The sequence below is a fragment of the Schistocerca piceifrons genome, chromosome 1 (genome assembly GCF_021461385.2).
Source record: "Schistocerca piceifrons isolate TAMUIC-IGC-003096 chromosome 1, iqSchPice1.1, whole genome shotgun sequence".
Classification (NCBI taxonomy): domain Eukaryota; kingdom Metazoa; phylum Arthropoda; class Insecta; order Orthoptera; family Acrididae; genus Schistocerca; species Schistocerca piceifrons.
In genome coordinates, this window is record NC_060138.1 from 915,399,850 (window position 1) to 915,421,012 (window position 21,163).

Below are 21,163 nucleotides of genomic sequence, written 5' to 3' on the forward strand. Positions count from 1 at the left end.
TACAGATGTAGAAATATAGTGCCTTGTTGTCCAAAGAACAGTACCAGCTTACAAAGCATATTAAAGATGCAAATAACGCGTATATAAGTGTTTAAATCTTTCCAGTCTCATCACTTAAAAATATTGATGAACATATGTACTTACAGCGACCCTCAGAGCTCTTTCTGCTGAACCATCTTTTAAGTAGCTTTATTTACAGTTTACAATTAGTAATTCCACTGCCCTATGACGAAAATAACTAAGTTATACCTCATTTCTAGAACAAGGCAGTTCAAAACAGACAAGCGGCCAAGTCAAGCAAACAAAACTGTAACGTAAACCACAGATCCACCTGCAAATGTAGGTGAGAGTCCTCGAAACGCTTCGTGGGGAAAAATAAAAGTGACTGACACGTAACTGCAGTAGTTTAGCTTTTTTGTCATAGAAAATATCAGTTTGCAAACCACAGTCTGACAAAACATTGGTTATGTTTGATGGTTTTTATCTGAACCTGGAATCACACAGTCCTAGCAGAGAGATTTTTCACTGATAGTTCAAGGATGTGTGTCCCATGACTTCGTCTTTTAATGCAAAGTGCGTTAGATGTATTTCGCACATCTCTTGGGCCACCGAATATAGATGTAACGTAATCCATCTACGTCATTTTAAGAAATTTTTTTCCATGTTACAAAGACGAAGCGGCCAATGTTCTTGTCTTTCGGAAAAAAGGCACAAATCGTTGGTCCCATGTTATTCACTTTATATGAAGTTGATTGGATCCTGATGATTTTCACCACCCAGAGAACTTCGACGCATCTATTCAATAATTTGTTTATGTCTGGTTCTACTATAAACGAAGAGTGACTACCATTACTAAAACGTTGATAACGCCCGGGTAAAGAAATGATAATCCGCTTTTAGTAACAGCAACAAGTACAGAAAAGACATTAAGGAATGGAGCACTACGTATTTGTATTCTTTTGATTAATAATTTTCGTATACGTCGCTTTACAAAGTAATGCTTTGTGTTACTGAACTGATTAATCGCCGCCAATGTAAACATCGCAAGACGAAAACGAAATTAAAACACGATTACCACTAAGGAAGTCACTGATTAGATTATTCTTAGAGAAGCTGAGCAATTCAACCCATTTCGCGGAGCACAGTAGTCTCAATGCATAACTTGTTAGCTACAGTAAAGTCCGTGAGACCAAAGGAAGGCCATTCGTCAGAAGTTCCTAACTAAACATGCGCATATTGCTTCAACGTCGCGCTGAAGCAAAATCTGCGAAAACCACAAGACATCAGAACATTCCAGGACAAAGCAGAAGTTAAAACAACCCGCAGAAGGGCACGTGTACGCACCGAAGAACTGATTTTATTATACATTATCGATGACAAATTATCATGATGCAATTTCAGATATTTTGCATTCCTACCAAATTTAATATGCCCTCGGCAGCCACGTGCAATAGTAATCCCTAATCGACAAATAACCTCATCTGCTGGGAAATCCTTTCCCTGTAAGTAAACAACAACGGACTTCGTAACGATACAATATTCAATGAGTGTTGGTCAATGGATACTCGTGAGCAAATTGAGTTGTCAGAAATGTGATTTTGGACATTTCAGTGGCAGCACAAGTGCTCTTTCTTGAAAATATTATGGTAATTAAAAATTTGTTAAGAAACTTTTTTTTTTTTTTTTTTTTTTTTTTTTTTTTTACAGTTCCCTCGTATCGTGTCATATGCTCACGGGAATGACTGAGTGCCTTGTCTGAACGTAACATCGGTTGGAACCACCCGACTTCCAGTCACTGACAATAAATAGAAGGAAAAATTTGATTTACTGCTGGTGCAAATTTTAATCCATTGGATTTACTGTTTCATGATCTTTCTCGACGCATGTTTCTCCTTATACCACAATCGTCTCAAATTTCCAGGAAGTCTCTTCCAGTTTTAATTTATGAGAAAAAATTCCAAGTTCTTATACTTATTTAGAAAGTTTATAAAGGCTAACGAGAATTTTCTGCAATAACAACAAAACAAAAACTTGCAGCTATCACTGACCGTGAAATAAAATAATTGACAGTATCTCTTGAGATTCCACAAAACTGCTCCCCCTGAAGAGATGCACAAACAGTCTACGCAGAATCAGAGGTGGCCCTCCACGCTCCCCAAAACATATTTGGACTCTTCTCCTCAACGGATACGAATTAACTCTAATTCAAACTCCCGACTGGATATCCATCTCGTCGATTGGACGTTCCTAATCTTACTTATTATCATTTCATAGCTCGCACGTTTGCAGATGTTCAGCGAAACAATATCAACTCGAGAATGCTCATTTAGGTGGCCCTGAAATTAAAAAGCAAATGCTTCGAACATTTACTCCCATTCACGAGAAAATGTGCAGTTATTAGCAACATTTAAAGCCAACTCTGTGCCGATATATTAAATCGAGGTACAACATTTGGAGTTCCATTCATACAAAGCAGAAACGCGAACGCGAGGCTCACAGCAGCCGGACACGGACAGTTACAGCGGGACAGGAAACGTTACATGGCACCAGCTACAGCGCACTGCAAACGCCGTTTGCTATGAGCGAGGGCTTCATTAACAATAACTACCGGTTTCCGAGACGTAAACTTTCATTTGCTTTCGAATGAAAATTCACCGTGTATTTATAAAAAAAATGTAATTATCTTTCAACGACATCCTTGAAGAGATACCCGAAAAGACAAATAATTCAATTTTGTGTAGAGAGGCAGTCGGTAGTCAGTTGTTAAAGATCCACCACTACTGGAAATAACAGCAGCAAAATACGCTCGCATTCATATACAGACTACAGCTACTTTGACCTTTACGCTTAAGCCACCCATTCGTACAGTGACAGCACTTAGAGCGTTTCAATTCTGACACATTTTTCATCCACGCATTACCGATTCACGGGCTGATAAACAACAAAATATGTCCTCAATTAAACAATATAAAACAGTCACTGTATTACAGAATGATTATTTCCTGTTATGTTCTATTCACAGTTGCTAAAAACTTTAGCGACGATACCAAAATGTCAAAATGGGTTCCCTTAGACAGCACCTACGAAAACTCCGTTCAGCTACAAGCTGAGGAAAAAGAAAATAATTTTAGTATATTTCGTTAGGGCAGCAACCTTTAGTAGAAATTAGTTTTCTTGTTTTCTTTACAAGGAAACAATTCGCCTGTCAAAATTTATCAAGGACCTTGGTAGAGGAAATAAACTGTTCAATAACAATCAATCAATTGTAAAATTAGCACATAATCCTGTTTTTCATTCGAAGACTAAGCGCACACACACATAAAATATCACTTAATACTACATGTCTACAAGAGTATCTGCTGAAACTGGAGTGTCAGCCAACAGAAAATAACAGATGTACTGAAGAAGGCTCTTCCTCCACCACAGCACGAGAAATGTGTCGAAAGACTTGGACTTCAATCCTAAAGCCACGAACTTTAGACTCAGTTCTTGATTTGTAATTGTAAAAATTGAGGGGGATTGTTGAGATTCAAATTTTACTGCCATGTGATATCTTTGGTGTCTATAGATGTAGCTATGAGCATGTTTTCAAGTCAGTTGTTGCCCACCTCGGTAGCTGCGCGGCTGATTGCTAACCGAAAGGGACTGGGTTCGATTTCCGGCCGATTGGAGATTTTCTCCGCTCGGGGACTGGGTGTTGTGTTGTCCTTACGCTCGTATCATCGTAACTTACAAGAAAATCGTCTCAAATACGGTATCGTATCGTCTTTCAATTACTGAGATGGCTGATTGGGCACGACCCAGAAGCCAATACATCGAAATAAAAAGAAGGTCGATTAATAGTAGTTCTGAGTTATCGTCCGTACAGTGACTTGCGAATTAAGTTGTTCGATAATTACGTGTCGTTTCTGTCTCATCAAAACACATCGTAACATGTACAAATGGACTGTATATGCATAACAATTTGATTTGGAAATCACAGAAATTGAAATTATGTACATAAAGAGATACAAGTTAGTGTCAAATCACCGCAGTAATAATATAATGAAAGCGATACTGGCTGTATACCAAAAAGTAACCAAAGACAGAAAATTTTTATTACTTTGCTGACTTATGTTTGCGACAGTATTTAGCAGAAGCTGATCCACTAAGAGACCTTAATAATACAAAAAGCAGTAACGAATACCACCTCTTTTCAATGTTACTGATCTTTATGATAACACTGTGCTTACGTGTGGGAGCAGTAAAGCAGCTTATTTTTCATAAAATAACTGCAGCGACTACGGTGATAAATATCTACACCAAAGAGTTTCTCACAAACTACTAGGAATTCGCAACAATATGACGGAACTGAACTTGAAATTACAGGTGAAACATCCATTAAACGACTTCTTGTAATAAAAAAAGTTTTTAAAATAATGACCATATATCTGTAAAGACACGCTCGATATTTCTTGAAGTTCTTACAGAGGCTCAAGTCAAATTTTAGACGGCATGTAAAGCAGCTATCTAACGATTCCGATAGTTTTTTTGACTAGAATTCTATGGACAATGTAGTGTAGAAGGGGTGGCAGAATACATATGTAGACGTAATTGTATACCGACTCAGGGTGAAACGAAGGAAGGAAGAAAGGAAGGTTAGGGATTGACCCACAGACGTGGACGTCATTAGAGACGGAGCACGAAAGCCCGGAATGTTTGAAGGATGGGTAAGGAAGTCGGGCTTGCCCTTTCAAAGATGCCATCCCGGCAGCTACCTGGAGCTATTTTAGAAAATAATAGAAATCGTAAATCTGGATAGACGGAATCGGATTTAAACCGTCGTCGTCCCGAAGCAAGTCTAGTGTGCTCAGCACCGCGCCACCTCGCTCGGTCTCAGCTTCTTGTTCAACCAGAAAATTTTCGTTCAGGCAGCTACATTTCATTTTGTTAACTACCACGCCGATTCAAATTATCCCCGTAAACATAGCTACTTATGGGCAAATTAAACAGGCTTTTTAAGAGTGCTTCAGGCAAAGAAATATAATCGCCACTTTGTCATAGCACACCATCCTATATTCAATGAAGGAGTGAAAATAACAAAAAAAAAGGGGAGAGCAGAGAGAACAACCGTATTTTAAAGTTACAGTTTTCCAAGAAAACTATGTCGAAGAGGGGTATCTGGTGCAGCATGTCCATTAACGTATTGAAGAAATACGAGAACAAAACGCATCAAATACAGATGAACCAAAACATTATGACCACCTGCTTAAAACGATATTGGGTCCACCACTGTAACGCAATACAGTAACGGTTCTGTGTTCCACGGATTAAACAAGCCCTTGGTAGGTTTCCTGAGATATGTGGCACCAGATGTCTACGTACGAGTATATCCAAGCAATTCCCGTAAATTAAAGGTGGTGTATCGGCTCGCCCACAGCTGGCGCCTACTACTTCCCAGATATATTCAACCGGGCTTAGATCACGAAATTAGTAGCGAGACGTCAACATGAGTTCATTACCATGCTACTCAGACCACTGTAATACGATTCTGGCCTTGTGACACTGCCATTTATCTTACTGGAAGATTCCCTCGCCATAATTAGGACAACTACGTACATACTACGCAAGCCATCAAAGATGCGTGGCGGAGGGTAGTTTTCACCAGTACTAGCCATTCCCTTCCCTGTTCCTCTCGCAAATGGAGCGAGGGAAAAACGACTGTGTCTAAATGCCTCCGTACAAGCCCTGATTTCTCCCGTCTTCGTGATCCTCACGTGAAATGTAAGCTAGCGGCTGTAGAATCGTTCTTCAGTCAGCCTCAAACGTAGGTTCTCTAAATTTTCTCAACAGCGTTCCCCACTTGAGTTTACTAAAAATCTCCGTAATAATCGCGTGTTGCTCGAACCAACTTATGATAAAGCTAGCAGCACGCCTCTGAATTGCTTCACCGTATTTATTTAATCCGACCAGGTGGGGATCCCAACATAACGGCAGTACTTAATTAAAACAGTCTCCCTCCTATTCTATACACAATGTCTTTTACAGATGAGCCACACTGTCCCAATATTCTCCCAATACCCAAAAATTACCACTCGCCTTCCCTAGTACCGACCTAACGTGCTAGTTCCATTTCTTGTCGCTTTGAAACGTCACTCCTGGATATTTAACTGTCGTGAATGTGTCAAGGAGTACACCACCAAAACTGTATTCTAAAGTTACGCGTTTCTTCCCGTATACATATCTATTAACTTACATTTTCCTATCATTTACAGCAAGCTGCCATTCATCACACCAAATGGAAAATTTGTCTACATCATTCTGTATCATCCAACAGCCACACACCGACGAGACTTCCCTGCAGACTACAGCGACATTAGCAAACGGTCAGAGCGCTGCTCGCCCACATCCGTCAGACCATTTATGTATACAGATAACAAGAGCGGTCCTATCACTCTTCCACGGAGCACTCTTGACGATACCCAGGTCTGACAAAGCATGAAAGGATGAAGGTGGTCGTCAATAATGAGCACGTAGTCCACAGCTGTTACAGTGCCTTCAATTACTACCACAGGTACCATGGAAGACCAGGTGACTGTCACTCGTAGTATAATACTGCCCTCCTCCTCCTTCCCCCCCTCCCCCCCCCCCCGGTCTTATCCCGTGGCGTTTCGAACAGTCGTTGGCGTGAATGACAGCGCATGCGGTCACGAACGTCGGCCTGGGGCAATAAACTTGAGTCATCCGATCAGGTGACAGGTATACACTGATTCAGTGTCCAATCTCCACGATCCCATGCCCCCTGCCACCATAACCGACATGAGAACATGCGAGGGTCGTATGCTCCGGAGCCTAGGGACAGCGGTTATTACTGAAACAAACCTTTTTCATGCTAGTTTAACATATTAACACTGCCCAAAATAACCTGTTTCTGAACCAACCGATTTTCGGCTTTTTTTTATTCCTTTTACTTCCTGCAGTGAACGTAGAAATCTAACAAAGATTGGAATATTCAATGTCAGGAAACATAGGATAAAAATTGTAAATTAAGTAGGCAAATAGAAAAAAACTTTGTTCATACAACGTTCGTTGTTTTTCACGAAATGTAATGTAGTCCCATTTTTCGAAACTTAGTTCAAAACTCATGATTAAATTTGAGCATTACGAATAGTCAGCGCTAACGGGTGTCGAAGAACTCTGTTTTTCGTGTTAATTTGTCCGTTTTCAAGGGCTATAAGCAGATAAAGGCATGTTATGTAGACACAGGCAGCAGATCAGCCACTTTCTATTTTTATCGTACACTATGAATGAACTGTTAAGTTTTTAATTTATTATTGATCCCTTAATTTCCTTCACCTTCTATTATTTAATTAAAATGGAAGCAAAGTCTTTACTCTTTTAAAGGAAATGGAGCATTGTACTTCACTGCTACGTCACTATATAAAAATATTTCCAGATTGGGTGGGTGCCATTCTTCAATAGAACGATGTCCGGCGACGACAGCGAGAAACTACCATATAGGCCAAGTGAGAGCAAGCCTTGCACACTGTCCTTACACGCATACCTTAAGCCACGACACAACCAGGGACATTACTGTGTCAGCAATGCTGTACCAATTCTTATATCATGTGCTTGTTGCTCGTTTCTGTCGGCATTGTTATAAAAATATCAATACCCGCTTTTCCCAGTAACGCAATATTTCCAACCAATGCAAACTTTACGAATAAAAATTACTCCTAAACGGTTTATTGAAAAACGAAAAATTTTAGCACTGATGGCTAACTGATACTTCGTTTTTTTTTTTTACTAGGTCATTAGTAAAAAATAAACACCTGTTGTAGCCGAGATCAAAAAATAGAGAAAATACTAGTTATTTAGAACTGAAATATTGGTATCTATTTTAACCAGTCGGTTTTTTACATCGCTATCAGAGCCCCATGTTCAAATACATGAGCTGAATAGTGTGCTTCTAAAATTTATGGCTCCACCAGCATGTACTCTGCCGTCAAACCTGCAACAGATGGCCGCCTGCCTTGCTTTCAAGAGCGGGGAAACCTCCGACCTTCGCATTCTGTGACGAGTCTGGACGTCCAACACAATGTGGGGTAGTTGTTTCACTGTCCTTCCACCACTGAACGTATGTGAGGATGACGGTAGTATGCCAACTGCCGATCAGTTTCGAAGTTTTCGACATGCTCTTTCCCAGGCGTCGGCATAAATATCTGCCGTTTGTCAAGGTCGCTTCGTCGGTATATAAGCCACCACAGTCTACAATGCTTAAGTATCCTCAAACATTCTCTACACCACGTCAACACATCTTTGGTTACTTTAAACCTGAACGCAAAAAAGTTTCTCCAGGCACCATTCACCGCAAGCTGCTGTTTTCATATGGCGCATTTTATCGCAAATTGGTCGCATACAACTGCGTTAAACTTTACTCTTAGTTCTTCACAACAAAACTTCCCACAATGTCTTCTTTAATCAGAAAGCAATGATATGTACTCTATATACGGTAATGCACGTTTTGCTATTTGAAAATCTTAGTCCAAAAAAATGTTACAGCTGTAGGCTAACACAATGCCCAAATATAAATAAAAATAATGAATTTAACTTTAAGATATGTACTTCTCAGAAGTCATTTTTTGAGCCGCTACGGCATTTTTTCATATGTAAACTCAAGAAGAAAATTAGTTGCACCCATTTGTTAAATGAATTAGTAGGGCCATAAGAGAGAGTTTGGCATCTACACAACATAAATTCCGTTGTACGATTGCTGTTCTTCGCGTCAAGGGTGTTACTACTGAAAAGTAAGCAATAGTATTTATGCCTGGACTCGCCTTTAAGACAATGCACATTTAAGCCAGCGCTAAAAGCGAACAGAAAATATGCACAATAATAAACATCCTTGAACAATCCATGTCGGAGTACACCTAAGAATCAAGCAAAGCGGCCAATTTTCTTTCAACAAGCACTAAACTACTTCGCCAATGAACATCGGCATAATGATGGACACTAACAAGGGGACCGTACGATCTTCCGCTTACCACTTTGATTCACGTCGGCTGGGTGTGTAGGGCACGTCAAGGCCCCACAACATATGCAAACAAGAAGATGCAACTGTCACCCCTTCTCGAGGAAATCGAGTTCGAAAATTTTAGGGGTGCTTACGTATAAGGAGTCCGAAGCCGAGAGCGTAGGCCCTTAGGTTTATTAGCGCGATGTCTCTGGATCGAATCTCGTTGCCGTATTTCTTTTTCATTCCTATTTAATTCTAACAACAAATTTATTATGCGTTCATTTATTAATTTCATACTCTTTGCCCTGATAAATCGGACTTCCTCAAAAGTTGAAAGCAGTTTCCCACTGTAACCGAGCAGCTTTTTTTTTTGCAAGGGAAAGTGAAAAAACCACCCACATACAAAAATTTGGCTTTGATTACATGTGCTGCATGTCGAAATAATTATTGTGCCTCATGTTTCAACAATCAGTATCATTCTGATTCGTGCAATGGTCCGTGGGCTACACGTTGTAATGGATACAAGTATAGATACAATAATAAAAAATATATGACTATAATGATTTGATTGAATGCTGTCGTGTACCCTTTTTATTTACAATTTCTTTACGAAAAGTTCTCTTTTTCAGGATAAATATTATAAAAAATAATAAGCATTAAATATTGATTACTTACACATTGAGAATGGCTCTGAGCACTATGGGACTTAACATCTATGGTCACCAGTCCCCTAGAACTTAGAACTACTAAAACCTAATTAACCTAAGGACATCACACAAAACCCAGCCATCACGAGGCAGAGAAAATCCCTGACCCCGCCGGGAATCGAACCCGGGAACCCGGGCGTGGGAAGCGAGAACGCTACCGCACGAACACGAGATGCGGGCCACATTGAGAATAAAAGAAATACCGGCAAGGAGATTCGATTCAGAGACATCGAGTTTATGACTTAAAACGCTGCTAGGCTGCGGAAACCAGAGACCATACAAAGCACACAGCACGACAAACATTTTCAAACTATTTTCTCGAAAACATTTGAGAGTTGCGAATTCTTGTTTACTTGCGTCGAAGTTCTCATCGTACCCTACACAGTCACTGTGAATCAAATCGGGGAGGGAAATTCGTACCGTCCCCTTGTTAGCGGGCCTTTTTGGGTAAGTTTTCAACGATATATACATACGAGGTGCGGCTAGAAAAAAACCGGACTGATGCTGGAAAAAACATTTATTTACAATTATTTACAATTTCATGTTATCTCCTTCAATGTACTCTCCTCCTCGGTCTCTACACCGCTCCATACGAATTTTCCACTGTTCATAGCAATGCTGCAGATCATTTTCGGTAAGTCCATACATTACTTCCGTCGCCTTTTCTTTTACTGCTTCAACAGTCTCAAATCTAGTTCCTTTCAAAGCTGACTTGACTTTAGGGAAAAGAAAAAAGTCACAGGGGGCCAAATCAGGTGAGTAGGGTGGATGATCTAAGATGGGAATGTTGTGTTTTGCCAAAAACGTCTTCACTGACGACGCACTGTGAGCTGGGGCATTGTCTTGGTGAAGGATCCATGACTTTTTTCTCCACAAATCGTTCCGTTTTCTCCGTACTCGCTCACGTAGGGTAGCCAGGACGCTAATGTAGTAATGCTGATTCACTGTTTGTCCCTCTAGTACCCAATCAATGTGCACAATCCCTTTGATGTTAAAAAAAAACAATCATCATTGCCTTGAATTTCGATTTTGACATTCGTGCTTTTTTTGTCGTGGAGAACCAGGAGTTTTCCAATGCATCGATTGGCGTTTAGTTTCGGGATCGTAAGTAAAAAACCACGATTCATCGCAAGTAATAACATTTTGTAAGAAGGTGGGATCACTTTCAATGTTTTCCAGGATGTCAGAACAAATCATTCTTCGGCGTTCCTTCTGTTCAATTGTGAGACACTTTGGAACCATTTTTGAACACACTTTGTTCATGTTGAAACTTTCATGAAGAATCTGCCTAACACTTTCCTTGTCAACTCCTGTTAACTCAGACACTGCTCTGATTGTTAAACGGCGATCTTGTCGAACAAGTTTACCGATTTTTTCAATGTTTGCATCAGTTTTTGCTGACAATGGTCTGCCAGTGCGAGTGTCATCACTGGTGTCTTCGCGGCCATCTTTAAATCGTTTAAACCACTCAAACACTTGTGTTCGCGATAAACAATCATCGCCGTACACATGTTGTAACATTACAAACGTTTCACTTGCAGATTTTCCTAGTTTGAAACACAATTTGATGTTAACACGCTGTTCTTTCTGTACACTCAACATTTTCCGACGCACAGACAAAACGTCAACTACTTAAAACAGACGCCACGGGCAGACTGAGTGCAGGAGGCAGATGAAACTCGAGCAGTAGGCGGAGCGAGAGTCACGTGACAGGCCACGCGACTTTCAGCCTTATTGCATTCGTTTTATTGTTTCACCAGTACTAGTCCGGTTTGTTTCTAGCCACACTTCGTATATTTTATCTAAACCGGTAGTGATCACGCAAAACAACAGGACTACACGGTCGATATCTAATCCTCAGCAAGCTCAGGGTCGTCCGATCTCAAGGCTAATGTAGTGAGTGCGGCGTAAAAGCAGCAGGAATGACGTTAGCGCTGGAGATCGTCCAGGGCCACCCGAGCTACGAGCAGGGACTGCGTTGCCAACAGCCACTCCCGTGCAACAGAGAGCCGGCTACGCTTGCCGACGTCTTGCTGGTTGGCCTGCGGAGTTTTTTCACTTTTCTTCCGACAAAACCATTCCTGTTGGCTACCTTGTCAGCTATTGAGAGTTCAGCTCATTATTTTGTGGGACTTGCTTTACGGAAACAGGCAATTTTCTTGACACTGAAGATTGGTTCCTTATTCGTCAACAGGAGATTAACATGCAGCAGTAGGTGAAGGGTTTTGTTCTATGAAAATTAAGTCGCGCTAGTGTTATCGCACATAATGGCAATGTTAATCATAAACATCAATTGCATTTAATATGAGCTTCAGGTTCTTTTATTAACTACACTGGTGTGCAAAACTTAAGGACGAAAGTAACTTTCGCATGACGTGTTGCTGCCGAGTAGCAGAGATCGATGGAACTTGAACACACATACAAAGAAGTGCTATAGTACTGTAGGTAAGTTAAAGGAATATGCAATAAGACGAACAGAAATGACACACTTATTCACAGACAATATTACAATGAAGCCACCGTGATTTAAGACGATACCCTGGACATTATAAAACGCGGAACTTGGTTCTTAATACGGAGTGAAACCACTCCAGACAACAGAGTATGCTCCGCTACGTGCACACATGCTGGCCACAAGGATAGTAAGGAGTTCTTGTAGGACGTTCCAATCCACCAATATGGTTGACAAATGCTGGATGGTCGTCGGTGCACGTGGACGCGCTGAAATACGTCTCCCCAACGCATCCCACACGCGCTCGATGGGGTTGAAGTAGGTGGAACGGGCACGCCAATCTATTCGCTGAATGTCCTTTCGTTCCAAGAGCTCCCGCACCTGTGTATTAGATGCAGTCACGCATTGGTATCAATAAAAATAAAGTCAGGGCCGACTGCACCCCCGAAGAACTTCACACGGAGGAATAGTAAAGTGTCGCAATAACATTGACCGGTGAGTATATCGTGTTCAGAGATTTGGAAGTCAGTAAGCACAAGTAACTTTATGCCTCTCTACTTTGGTCCATGTTCGATAATATTCCTGTATGCACTACGTACCCTCATATGACGAGAGGTGGGAACATTTAATGCACTTACGAAGTTATTTGATGTGTGTGTGTGTGTGTGTGTGTGTGTGTGTGTGTGTGTGTGTGGGCGCGCGCGCTGGGGGGAGGGGTGGGGGAAAAGAGGAAATCATAATGTCGCATGGGTGTACAGCTTTCCACATCTTTGAACACGGTACATTCACTGGTCGTCGTCATTGTCGCACTGCACTCCTCCTCCATCTGCGTCTTTTCAGTGGTGCATTCAGCCCTGAATTTATTTTTATGAATGACAATTCGCGACCGCATCGAACTGTGAATGTGGTGGAGCTATTGGAACGAAAGGATATTCAGCGAACGGATTGGCCTGTCCGTTTCACCGACTTAAATCCCATCGAGTACTTGTGGGATGCGTTGGGGAGACAGCCACGTGCACCGACTGTCATCCAGCAACTGTCAACCACGCTGTTGGAGTAATGGTAGGTCCTCCCACAACTCTTTATCAACATTGTGGCCAGCATGGGAGCACATCACAGAGCATGCATTGCCTTCTGGTAGTGGCCACACGCCCTATTATGAACCAAGTCCCGTCTAATGTAATGTTGCAGGGACTATCTAAATCGCAGTGGCTTCAGTGTAATTATTGTTCGTGAGACCAAGTGTAATTTCTGTTCGCCTCATTGGGTATTCCTTTCAGTTACCTTATGTAAATCCTGTGGCAGTTCTTTCTATATATGGTCCAAGTTTCGTCGAGGTATCTTACTTGGCAGCCGTACATCAAGTGTGAGTTACTTTCATCTGAAAGGTTTGTACACCAGTGTAATTTGTCGAACACAATTGATCTTCAAAACTGAATTTAGATTTTGTTTCACTATGTTCGTCAATCATTTAATACAGTATATTTACAAGAGTGTCTGACGATAGTATTTCTCGCATTCTGATACGCCGTTTTCAGTTTGGAGCTTTAGGATTCACGGACCTTTATGTACTCTTTAATCGCTACCTTTTGTTGCTGATACCTATTACACGAGATAAATAATCACCTACTTGAATGCGCTTCACATATACCGCGTCATTTGTTTTGGAGGAAGAAAGGTGCCTCTACTGCAGAGAATCAGTCAATGCTTCATATCTGTGAAACACCTGGGCACAGATGCGACAGCTTACACAACCGGCTGTATAGGGACTGTCAATGCATTTACCGCACACTAAGAAGAAAAACTACCAGATGACAAGCGCTGATCTGCACATTGTCGCCAATCGCTGACAAACTGGATATTGTCTTTCTTACCCTCGTCTTTCTTACCCACTGCCTTTCACCATGGCTAGACTATTCTAGGGCCAATGAAGTTTCAAAAATATGATGCACTGAGACCGATAATCTGCAATGAATTGGGGGCCTCTCTCTCCTCCAAAACGAGTCTTGTTCTGAGGAACGCCATTTAATACATTCTAAACATTGATTTAATAGCTTTTACAAAATATTTTAATTATAATGACGCGGTACAACACCAAGAAGAACTTGCGTCGTCACTATAATCGTCACTAATCACATTGGCCAGATTAAGATTGGACGAACAGGAATGAAAGACGTTGTAGTCGTGCGCTGCCACTGAGAGCTGTTCTGTTTATGTATAGATGCGCGGCTGCACCCACACCGTTCCCACTGCAACACAACCCCTAGTACAATTGAGCATTAAGACTGTAATTCTCACAATTCATCGTCAGTTCAAGCATCACAAACTAGTCAACACAGTCCATGAATAATGTCACAAAACATGCAATCTTTGTCACAAACTGTGATTTGGCGTTCGCGTAATAGAAGGCCTTCGGTTGTGAATTAATTATTGATTCTTCATAACAGAAGCAACGTTATATTGTATAATGACTACTTCGAACAGAAAGATCTGCCTTAGGTAAGTTTCCCTTCATTCCATAAATGTTTAAGATGCTCTGTCTATGCTGCAAGCTACTTGCTTGTGGCACATTAAACGCAATGGTTTCGGAAAGTGAACGGCATTTTCGCTCTTTTGAGTAAGCGCCAGAGTCTAAGGCATTTCCCGACGAGTAAAAGATACGCCTTCTATCCAACTGTGCTCAGTAAATTATATTCTACGTGAAAGTGATCTGATGGGTGTGTACTTACCCTCTTCGGCGGGCAGTTCTGAAACAAAGAAAACATGGAAATTAATTACATAGAACAAATTTATCTGCATTCATTAACAATAATTTCACAAGCTCTATTATGAAAATCTGTACTGCAGAAAAAAATAGAAGTACACGTAAGATACATGAAAGTTTTAGAAACATCAAAGTTTCCTTACAGTTATTTTAATATGGATTGTCCATGTTATGCCGATTACCTCCCAATTACTAAGCTGCATTATAATGACATATCGGACAATTAATTTATAGAAAAAATCATCACATGCGACGAGATTGTATCAATACTAACCTACCACAAAACGACACAGAGTAGAAATTCATAAGAATCTGACGACATAATCAGCATTTAAGCCAATATGACAAGAGAGTTGAACAACCAAAAGAATTACTTTTTGTGACAGTTGTACCTGGTTTTATGAACGTTCTGTGCTTTGTACTGAAGTGAGGGACAGACTATGAAGAACAAGCGAAGAATTAAAAGCACCACCTTAACTACTGTTCTGTTTTTATTTATTTATTTATTACTCTAGTCTCGAAACTGTTTGGACTGACGGAGTTGTGTGCGTATGTGATACTCACTTGGTGAGCGAGCATTCCATGTGACATTCGTATTCTTCAACACAAAATCGATCAATCTAATTACGAAATACTGATGATCCCACGTCACTTTAAAACATGTTGAATGAGGCGTATTTTTTTTTCTCTCGGCACTGTATTAGACCTCTGCGCACTGACTTGGCCAACGGAGTCGCAAGACAAAGAATAAACGTAGAGTTGTGAATGACTACAAAGCACACTGGCCCCGTGACGTGCTGCCTCAAGTGGACAAGCAACAAGTGACGGACCGCGTTACGTGCACAGACCTTATCGACGACAACATTACGAATAAATTGTCGGTAAAAGGCGCGCTGCCTCGTAGCGTGCGTCAACAGGCTGTTCTGGGCCCCGTTAGGGGAAGTGCGGCACGCAATCGCCTGAGCAGCGCCTGTCCCACATACTAGCAGGCTTCGATGAGCCACAGTAATGCTTCCACCACCTGTTACACTCTCCACGCGCACCAATCAGAAGTATACTGGGAGCGATACTTTTCTATTTATAAATTTCCAGGCTGCTTGGAATATATCGCGGACGAGGAAAACAGGAAACGTGTAGGAACACTTAGGAACACGCTGCTAACTGAATTCTTACAAAATTTATTACTGTTCGCACTAAGTACAAATAAAACTAACCGTCGTTGAGTAAACGTCAACTCAGATTTGAAAAGGTACCACGTAGAGCTGGACTAGAACAATTTAGGTAACTTAAAATACAATCAACGCGTCTTATGATTGCAAATTACTGTTTAAGCGATTCTGTTCTACTTCACTCATTACCAATGGGAATACTGCTATCCTCAGATGAACTTGTGTCATGCAAGACGTTAAAGGGCAAAATAGACGATTTGAATCAGTTCACAAATTACGGGCATTTGACTTAATGACAGTTCTCCGACAATGGGATGAGGACTCAATTCCTAATGAAGATATCGTTAGATCTGTCGTTCCCATACTTACATACTGGAAGGTGAAGTTCATTAGTAACAGTATCGTGTGCTCAGCGCGAACACGCTCAAATTAGTTGTCTTCTCTGGGGCATCCACAATTTCTCAAAGATCCAAAGTGAGTTAATCAAGTAATGTGGGCATTCTTTCCAATTACAGGAACGTCGTTCTACCATATGAACAAATGAGTTACAAGGCTATCTGTCCTTTTGTACTGGATCTGTTATCTCACCCTGCACTTTGATAAGGTTCACAAACACAGTGGCAATCGTCTACTGAGGCCCTCGCCAGACTTTCAAGACTTTGTCTCTTCATAGTTAATGAACACGTTAGCCATCGTTTACATGGTGTGTATTTCTGACGTTTTACGAGTAGCAATGGGAGGGAACGACTTTCGAAATTTACCATTTTCGCATATAGATTTATTCAGTTCCAGGAAATATTCACTAAGTAACTGATAGGTTGGATGACAATGCGAACAGTTCGGCATAAAACACAGCATATTTTGAAGAAGAGAATTCGCTGTGCTATAGGATTTAGAGCGAGATACGTAGTGCGTGACAATGAACACAAGGATGCCCTTTGTAATATCACGGGATTTAGAGGATAATTTTGGGCTTCACGTTACTTTCACTTGTAGGTACTTTTGCAAGTGAATGAACTGACGTTAACAGGTTCGTTACCCATCGTCCGTTCCATTCAAAACAGATGGAACCACAAATTTAAAGAAGCTACAACCTTATGTCTGAAGAGTTGTTTCAATAAACACAGTATAGGCCGTGCCCAAAATTGAGGTGACTTGTTTACAGACTGAAGTCCGAATTGCTAAACAATAAATCGATCTAATTCAGCCAGTCAGAGTGTTAATAGCATCAAACATGAGTTATCTGCAACCACAGCGTCGTTGAATAATTTGGAGAAACCTAGGGCAGGATTGAAGAACATAACGCTGGTCCACGTAGTAAGTTGTGACACTCTCCGCTCCTTTTGGAGAATGTGGTGAAACTATTGCAGGATCGGGGGCTCTTCTGTTCATACGTGTTCAGCAGACCGTCAACGACTGTGAAATCTGCTTCCGGTCAGATCAGAGCACATTATTAGAACGAGGCCAAACACGCTTGCTTTTTGCTGTAAAATTATCAGGCCGACTAGGTGCAAAAAACAGCTTACAGAAGGCGGCTGCAATAATCTACAGAGGATCTTACGGCGAGCAGGTTACAGAGGATCATAATTTTGGTACTGCTGGCAGTTTGCGTAATTATTTGCGAACTATTTCATAAAAGTGGACCGCTTATTGTAATGAAAGTCTGATTATGTGACGAAACGAAGTAGTTAGGGTCTCCCACATGTCTTTCCCTGATTACAAATATTTACAAGGCACAAAATATGACACACAGACAAGTACTTTTATCTTGAATTGCGTATAACATATTCATGTTCTTGTGTATATATACATACTTAATGTCACTTTGTTTGCTACAATTCACCGTGACGTAATAACAATGGATAGGGCACTATTTATAAGCAACAGATACTCAAACCACGAGAATGTCCAGTGTGTCGTCTGGTACACGGAGAAACGGCTACCAAAAACAGCTCACAGAAAATTCCAGACGGCACAACAGACAGCCGCCATATGTTAAAGGCATAAAGATGTGATCTGCTAAGTATAAGGGAACAGGAAGCGTCTGTGATCTCCCTAGGAAAGGCAGGCCTGGACCTAGTGCGCAAACAATTCAGACAGAGACGCCTTTATGAGGTTTCACGAAGACAGTCCGCAGACTCACGTGGGTTGTAGATTACGAAGACATCAGTGCACCACATCCTACATAAACAACTTCTTTTGCGTGCGTACGAAATCCAGAGCGTGCAGTCCCTCGAACCAACAGATTTCAGCGCTCGTTATGACTTTTCTGTTGAAATGCAGGATGAGATTGAGGAAGATGATGCCTATATGAAACGCGTCCTTTTTTCAGGTGAGGCCACATTTCATTTGAACGGTATTGTCAACCGACACGTCGGGGAAAGGTACATACGTCGAAACTTATTAACGGTGTGTGTGAGTACACAAAAACTTGAATATGTTATCTGCACTTCAACATAAAAGATATGTCATTTCCTGCCTTATACATGTCTGTAAATCAAGGAAAGACTTCTGCAACATCTTGTATTTTAAGAATGACTATGCCCAATGTGTGACGCTGGCTTACAGATCAGTTTTTAATGAAGAATTGAGGTAACAAATACCATATAATATCTATTATAGCGCTTTTTTTGCCTCAGATTTTGAAAGTTCGGATTTTTTGTAAAATTATAGAAAGCGAGGTACACATCTATTGTGGAAAATTAACACAGTGACTATTGGATGGTTTGTAACTAAGTTGGCCATTACAAAACGCAATAAAACAAAATTAATTAATAATAGTCTATAAATCAAAATTTTACACCAGTAATTTCACAACCTGGGGATACTTGCTGGGAGGAATGCTCCATAGATCACCTACGATTGTGTAAATTATCAATCGTGAAACTATATTATTTAAAAAACTGCACAGACCATTTTAGTTCCAGGTCATCCAATTATGGAACATAATGCATCCCTTTTTCAGCGTGTACAGAGAGTAAGAAGCCTAGCGAACCAAAACCAAACAAGATCCGATGTCATCAGGAAGCGCTGCTGTAGCAATGAAAACTGTCAGTTGCAGAAATACCACGCATGACTATCTGAGACGATCAACAAGTCAAAATTCTTATTCATTTTTCCATTGTTTGCACGTGTGTAATTACAAATACTCTTGCAAAACCGACCTGTAAAATAAAGCCTGAGACTTTTCGACAGTCCGGCAGCGCAAATGTCACCGCTCTTCTTTTATCACATTGGGATGGAAGGAGGATGCTACTAGTGGTGTACAATATTTTACGTGCAAGTGTCTCCTGCTGATATCTGCATGATCAGAAGCCATCCAGTGCCACAGGTAGGCCGACTGCCCTACACAAGGCAGAGAGCACGCGATGATAGGCAGCGTGCCTCGAGCTGCGGAGCGCACCGCCTAAAAATAAAGGTCGTGGCGAGGAGCGCCAGCCAGCGGAGTGAACGGTTCACGATCGATGGCACGGGGCGCGCGGCCTACACAAGGCGGCGAACCGCTGCCCATACTGCCGACGCGATACGTCATTTTCCCTTATCACGGCCATCAATTAACTTTGCGCTCAGACGCACGGATATCAGTGCTATAGCAATAGCGATAACGTGACGCGCTCCCCACGCAATCATCTTAAATAAGGCATAACGCTTAGTAAGTAGATGCTCAAGTTTCCATTAACCGACTGGAAAATAAATCTGCTTAGATCATTTTATTCACACACACACACACACACACACACACACACACACACACACACAAGAAGCGCACATACAAATGAAGCACCAGTAACTAGGGCGAAGAGTTATTCGAGAAAATGGCTCTGCAGTGTGTATACAGGGTGTTTCAAAAATGACCGGTATATTTGAAACGGCAATAAAAACTAAACGAGCAGCGATAGAAATACACCGTTTGTTGCAATATGCTTGGGACAACAGTACATTTTCAGGCAGACAAACTTTCGAAATTACAGTAGTTACAATTTTCAACAACAGATGGCGCTGCAAGTGATGTGAAAGATATAGAAAACAACGCAGTCTGTGGGTGCGCCATTCTGTACGTCGTCTTTCTGCTGTAAGCGTGTGCTGTTCACAACGTGCAAGTGTGCTGTAGACAACATGGTTTATTCCTTAGAACAGAGGATTTTTCTGGTGTTGGAATTCCACCGCCTAGAACACAGTGTTGTTGCAACAAGACAAAGTTTTTCAACGGAGGTTTAATGTAACCAAAGGACCGAAAAGCGATACAATAAAGGATCTGTTTGAAAAATTTCAACGGACTGGGAACGTGACGGATGAACGTGCTGGAAAGGTAGGGCGACCGCGTACGGCAACCACAGAGGGCAACGCGCAGCTAGTGCAGCAGGTGATCCAACAGCGGCCTCGGGTTTCCGTTCGCCGTGTTGCAGCTGCGGTCCAAATGACGCCAACGTCCACGTTTCGTCTCATGCGCCAGAGTTTACACCTCTATCCATACAAAATTCAAACGCGGCAACCCCTCAGCGTCGCTACCATTGCTGCACGAGAGACATTGGCTAACGATATAGTGCACAGGATTGATGACGGAGATATGTATGTGGGCAGCATTTGGTTTACTGACGAAGATTATTTTTACCTGGACGGCTTCGTCAATAAACAGAACTGGCGCATATGGGGAACCGAAAAGCCCTATGTTGCAGTCCCATCGTCCCTGCATCCTCAAAAAGTACTGGTCTGGGCCGCCATTTCTTCCAAAGGAATCATTGGCCCATTTTTCAGATCCGAAACGATTACTGCATCACGCTATCTGGACATTCTTCGTGAATTTGTGGCGGTACAAACTGCCTTAGACGACACTGCGAACACCTCGTGGTTTATGCGAGATGGTGCCCGGCCACATCGCACGGCCGACGTCTTTAATTTCCTGAATGAATATTTCGATGATCGTGTGATTGATTTGGGCTATCCGAAACATACAGGAGGCGGCGTGGATTGGCCTCCCTATTCGCCAGACATGAACCCCTGTGACTTCTTTCTGTGGGGACACTTGAAAGACCAGGTGTACCGCCAGAATCCAGAAACAATTGAACAGCTGAAGCA

General features: G+C 41.5%; 1 protein-coding gene across 5 annotated transcripts in view; it reads right to left on the reverse strand.

Moving 5' to 3' along the window:
- Window positions 1–21,163, reverse strand: part of LOC124717089 (calcium-transporting ATPase sarcoplasmic/endoplasmic reticulum type) — a 93,996-nt gene that overhangs the window by 47,548 nt on the left and 25,285 nt on the right. For all 5 annotated transcript variants that reach the window (XR_007005708.1, XM_047243808.1, XM_047243817.1 and 2 more), the window contains exon 3: window positions 14,884–14,901. Coding sequence is in view for 4 of the 5 variants with exons in the window: in XM_047243808.1 (XP_047099764.1) it covers window positions 14,884–14,901 (18 nt within the window). In the remaining variant the exon portion in view is untranslated. The remainder of the gene's footprint in view (window positions 1–14,883; window positions 14,902–21,163) is intronic.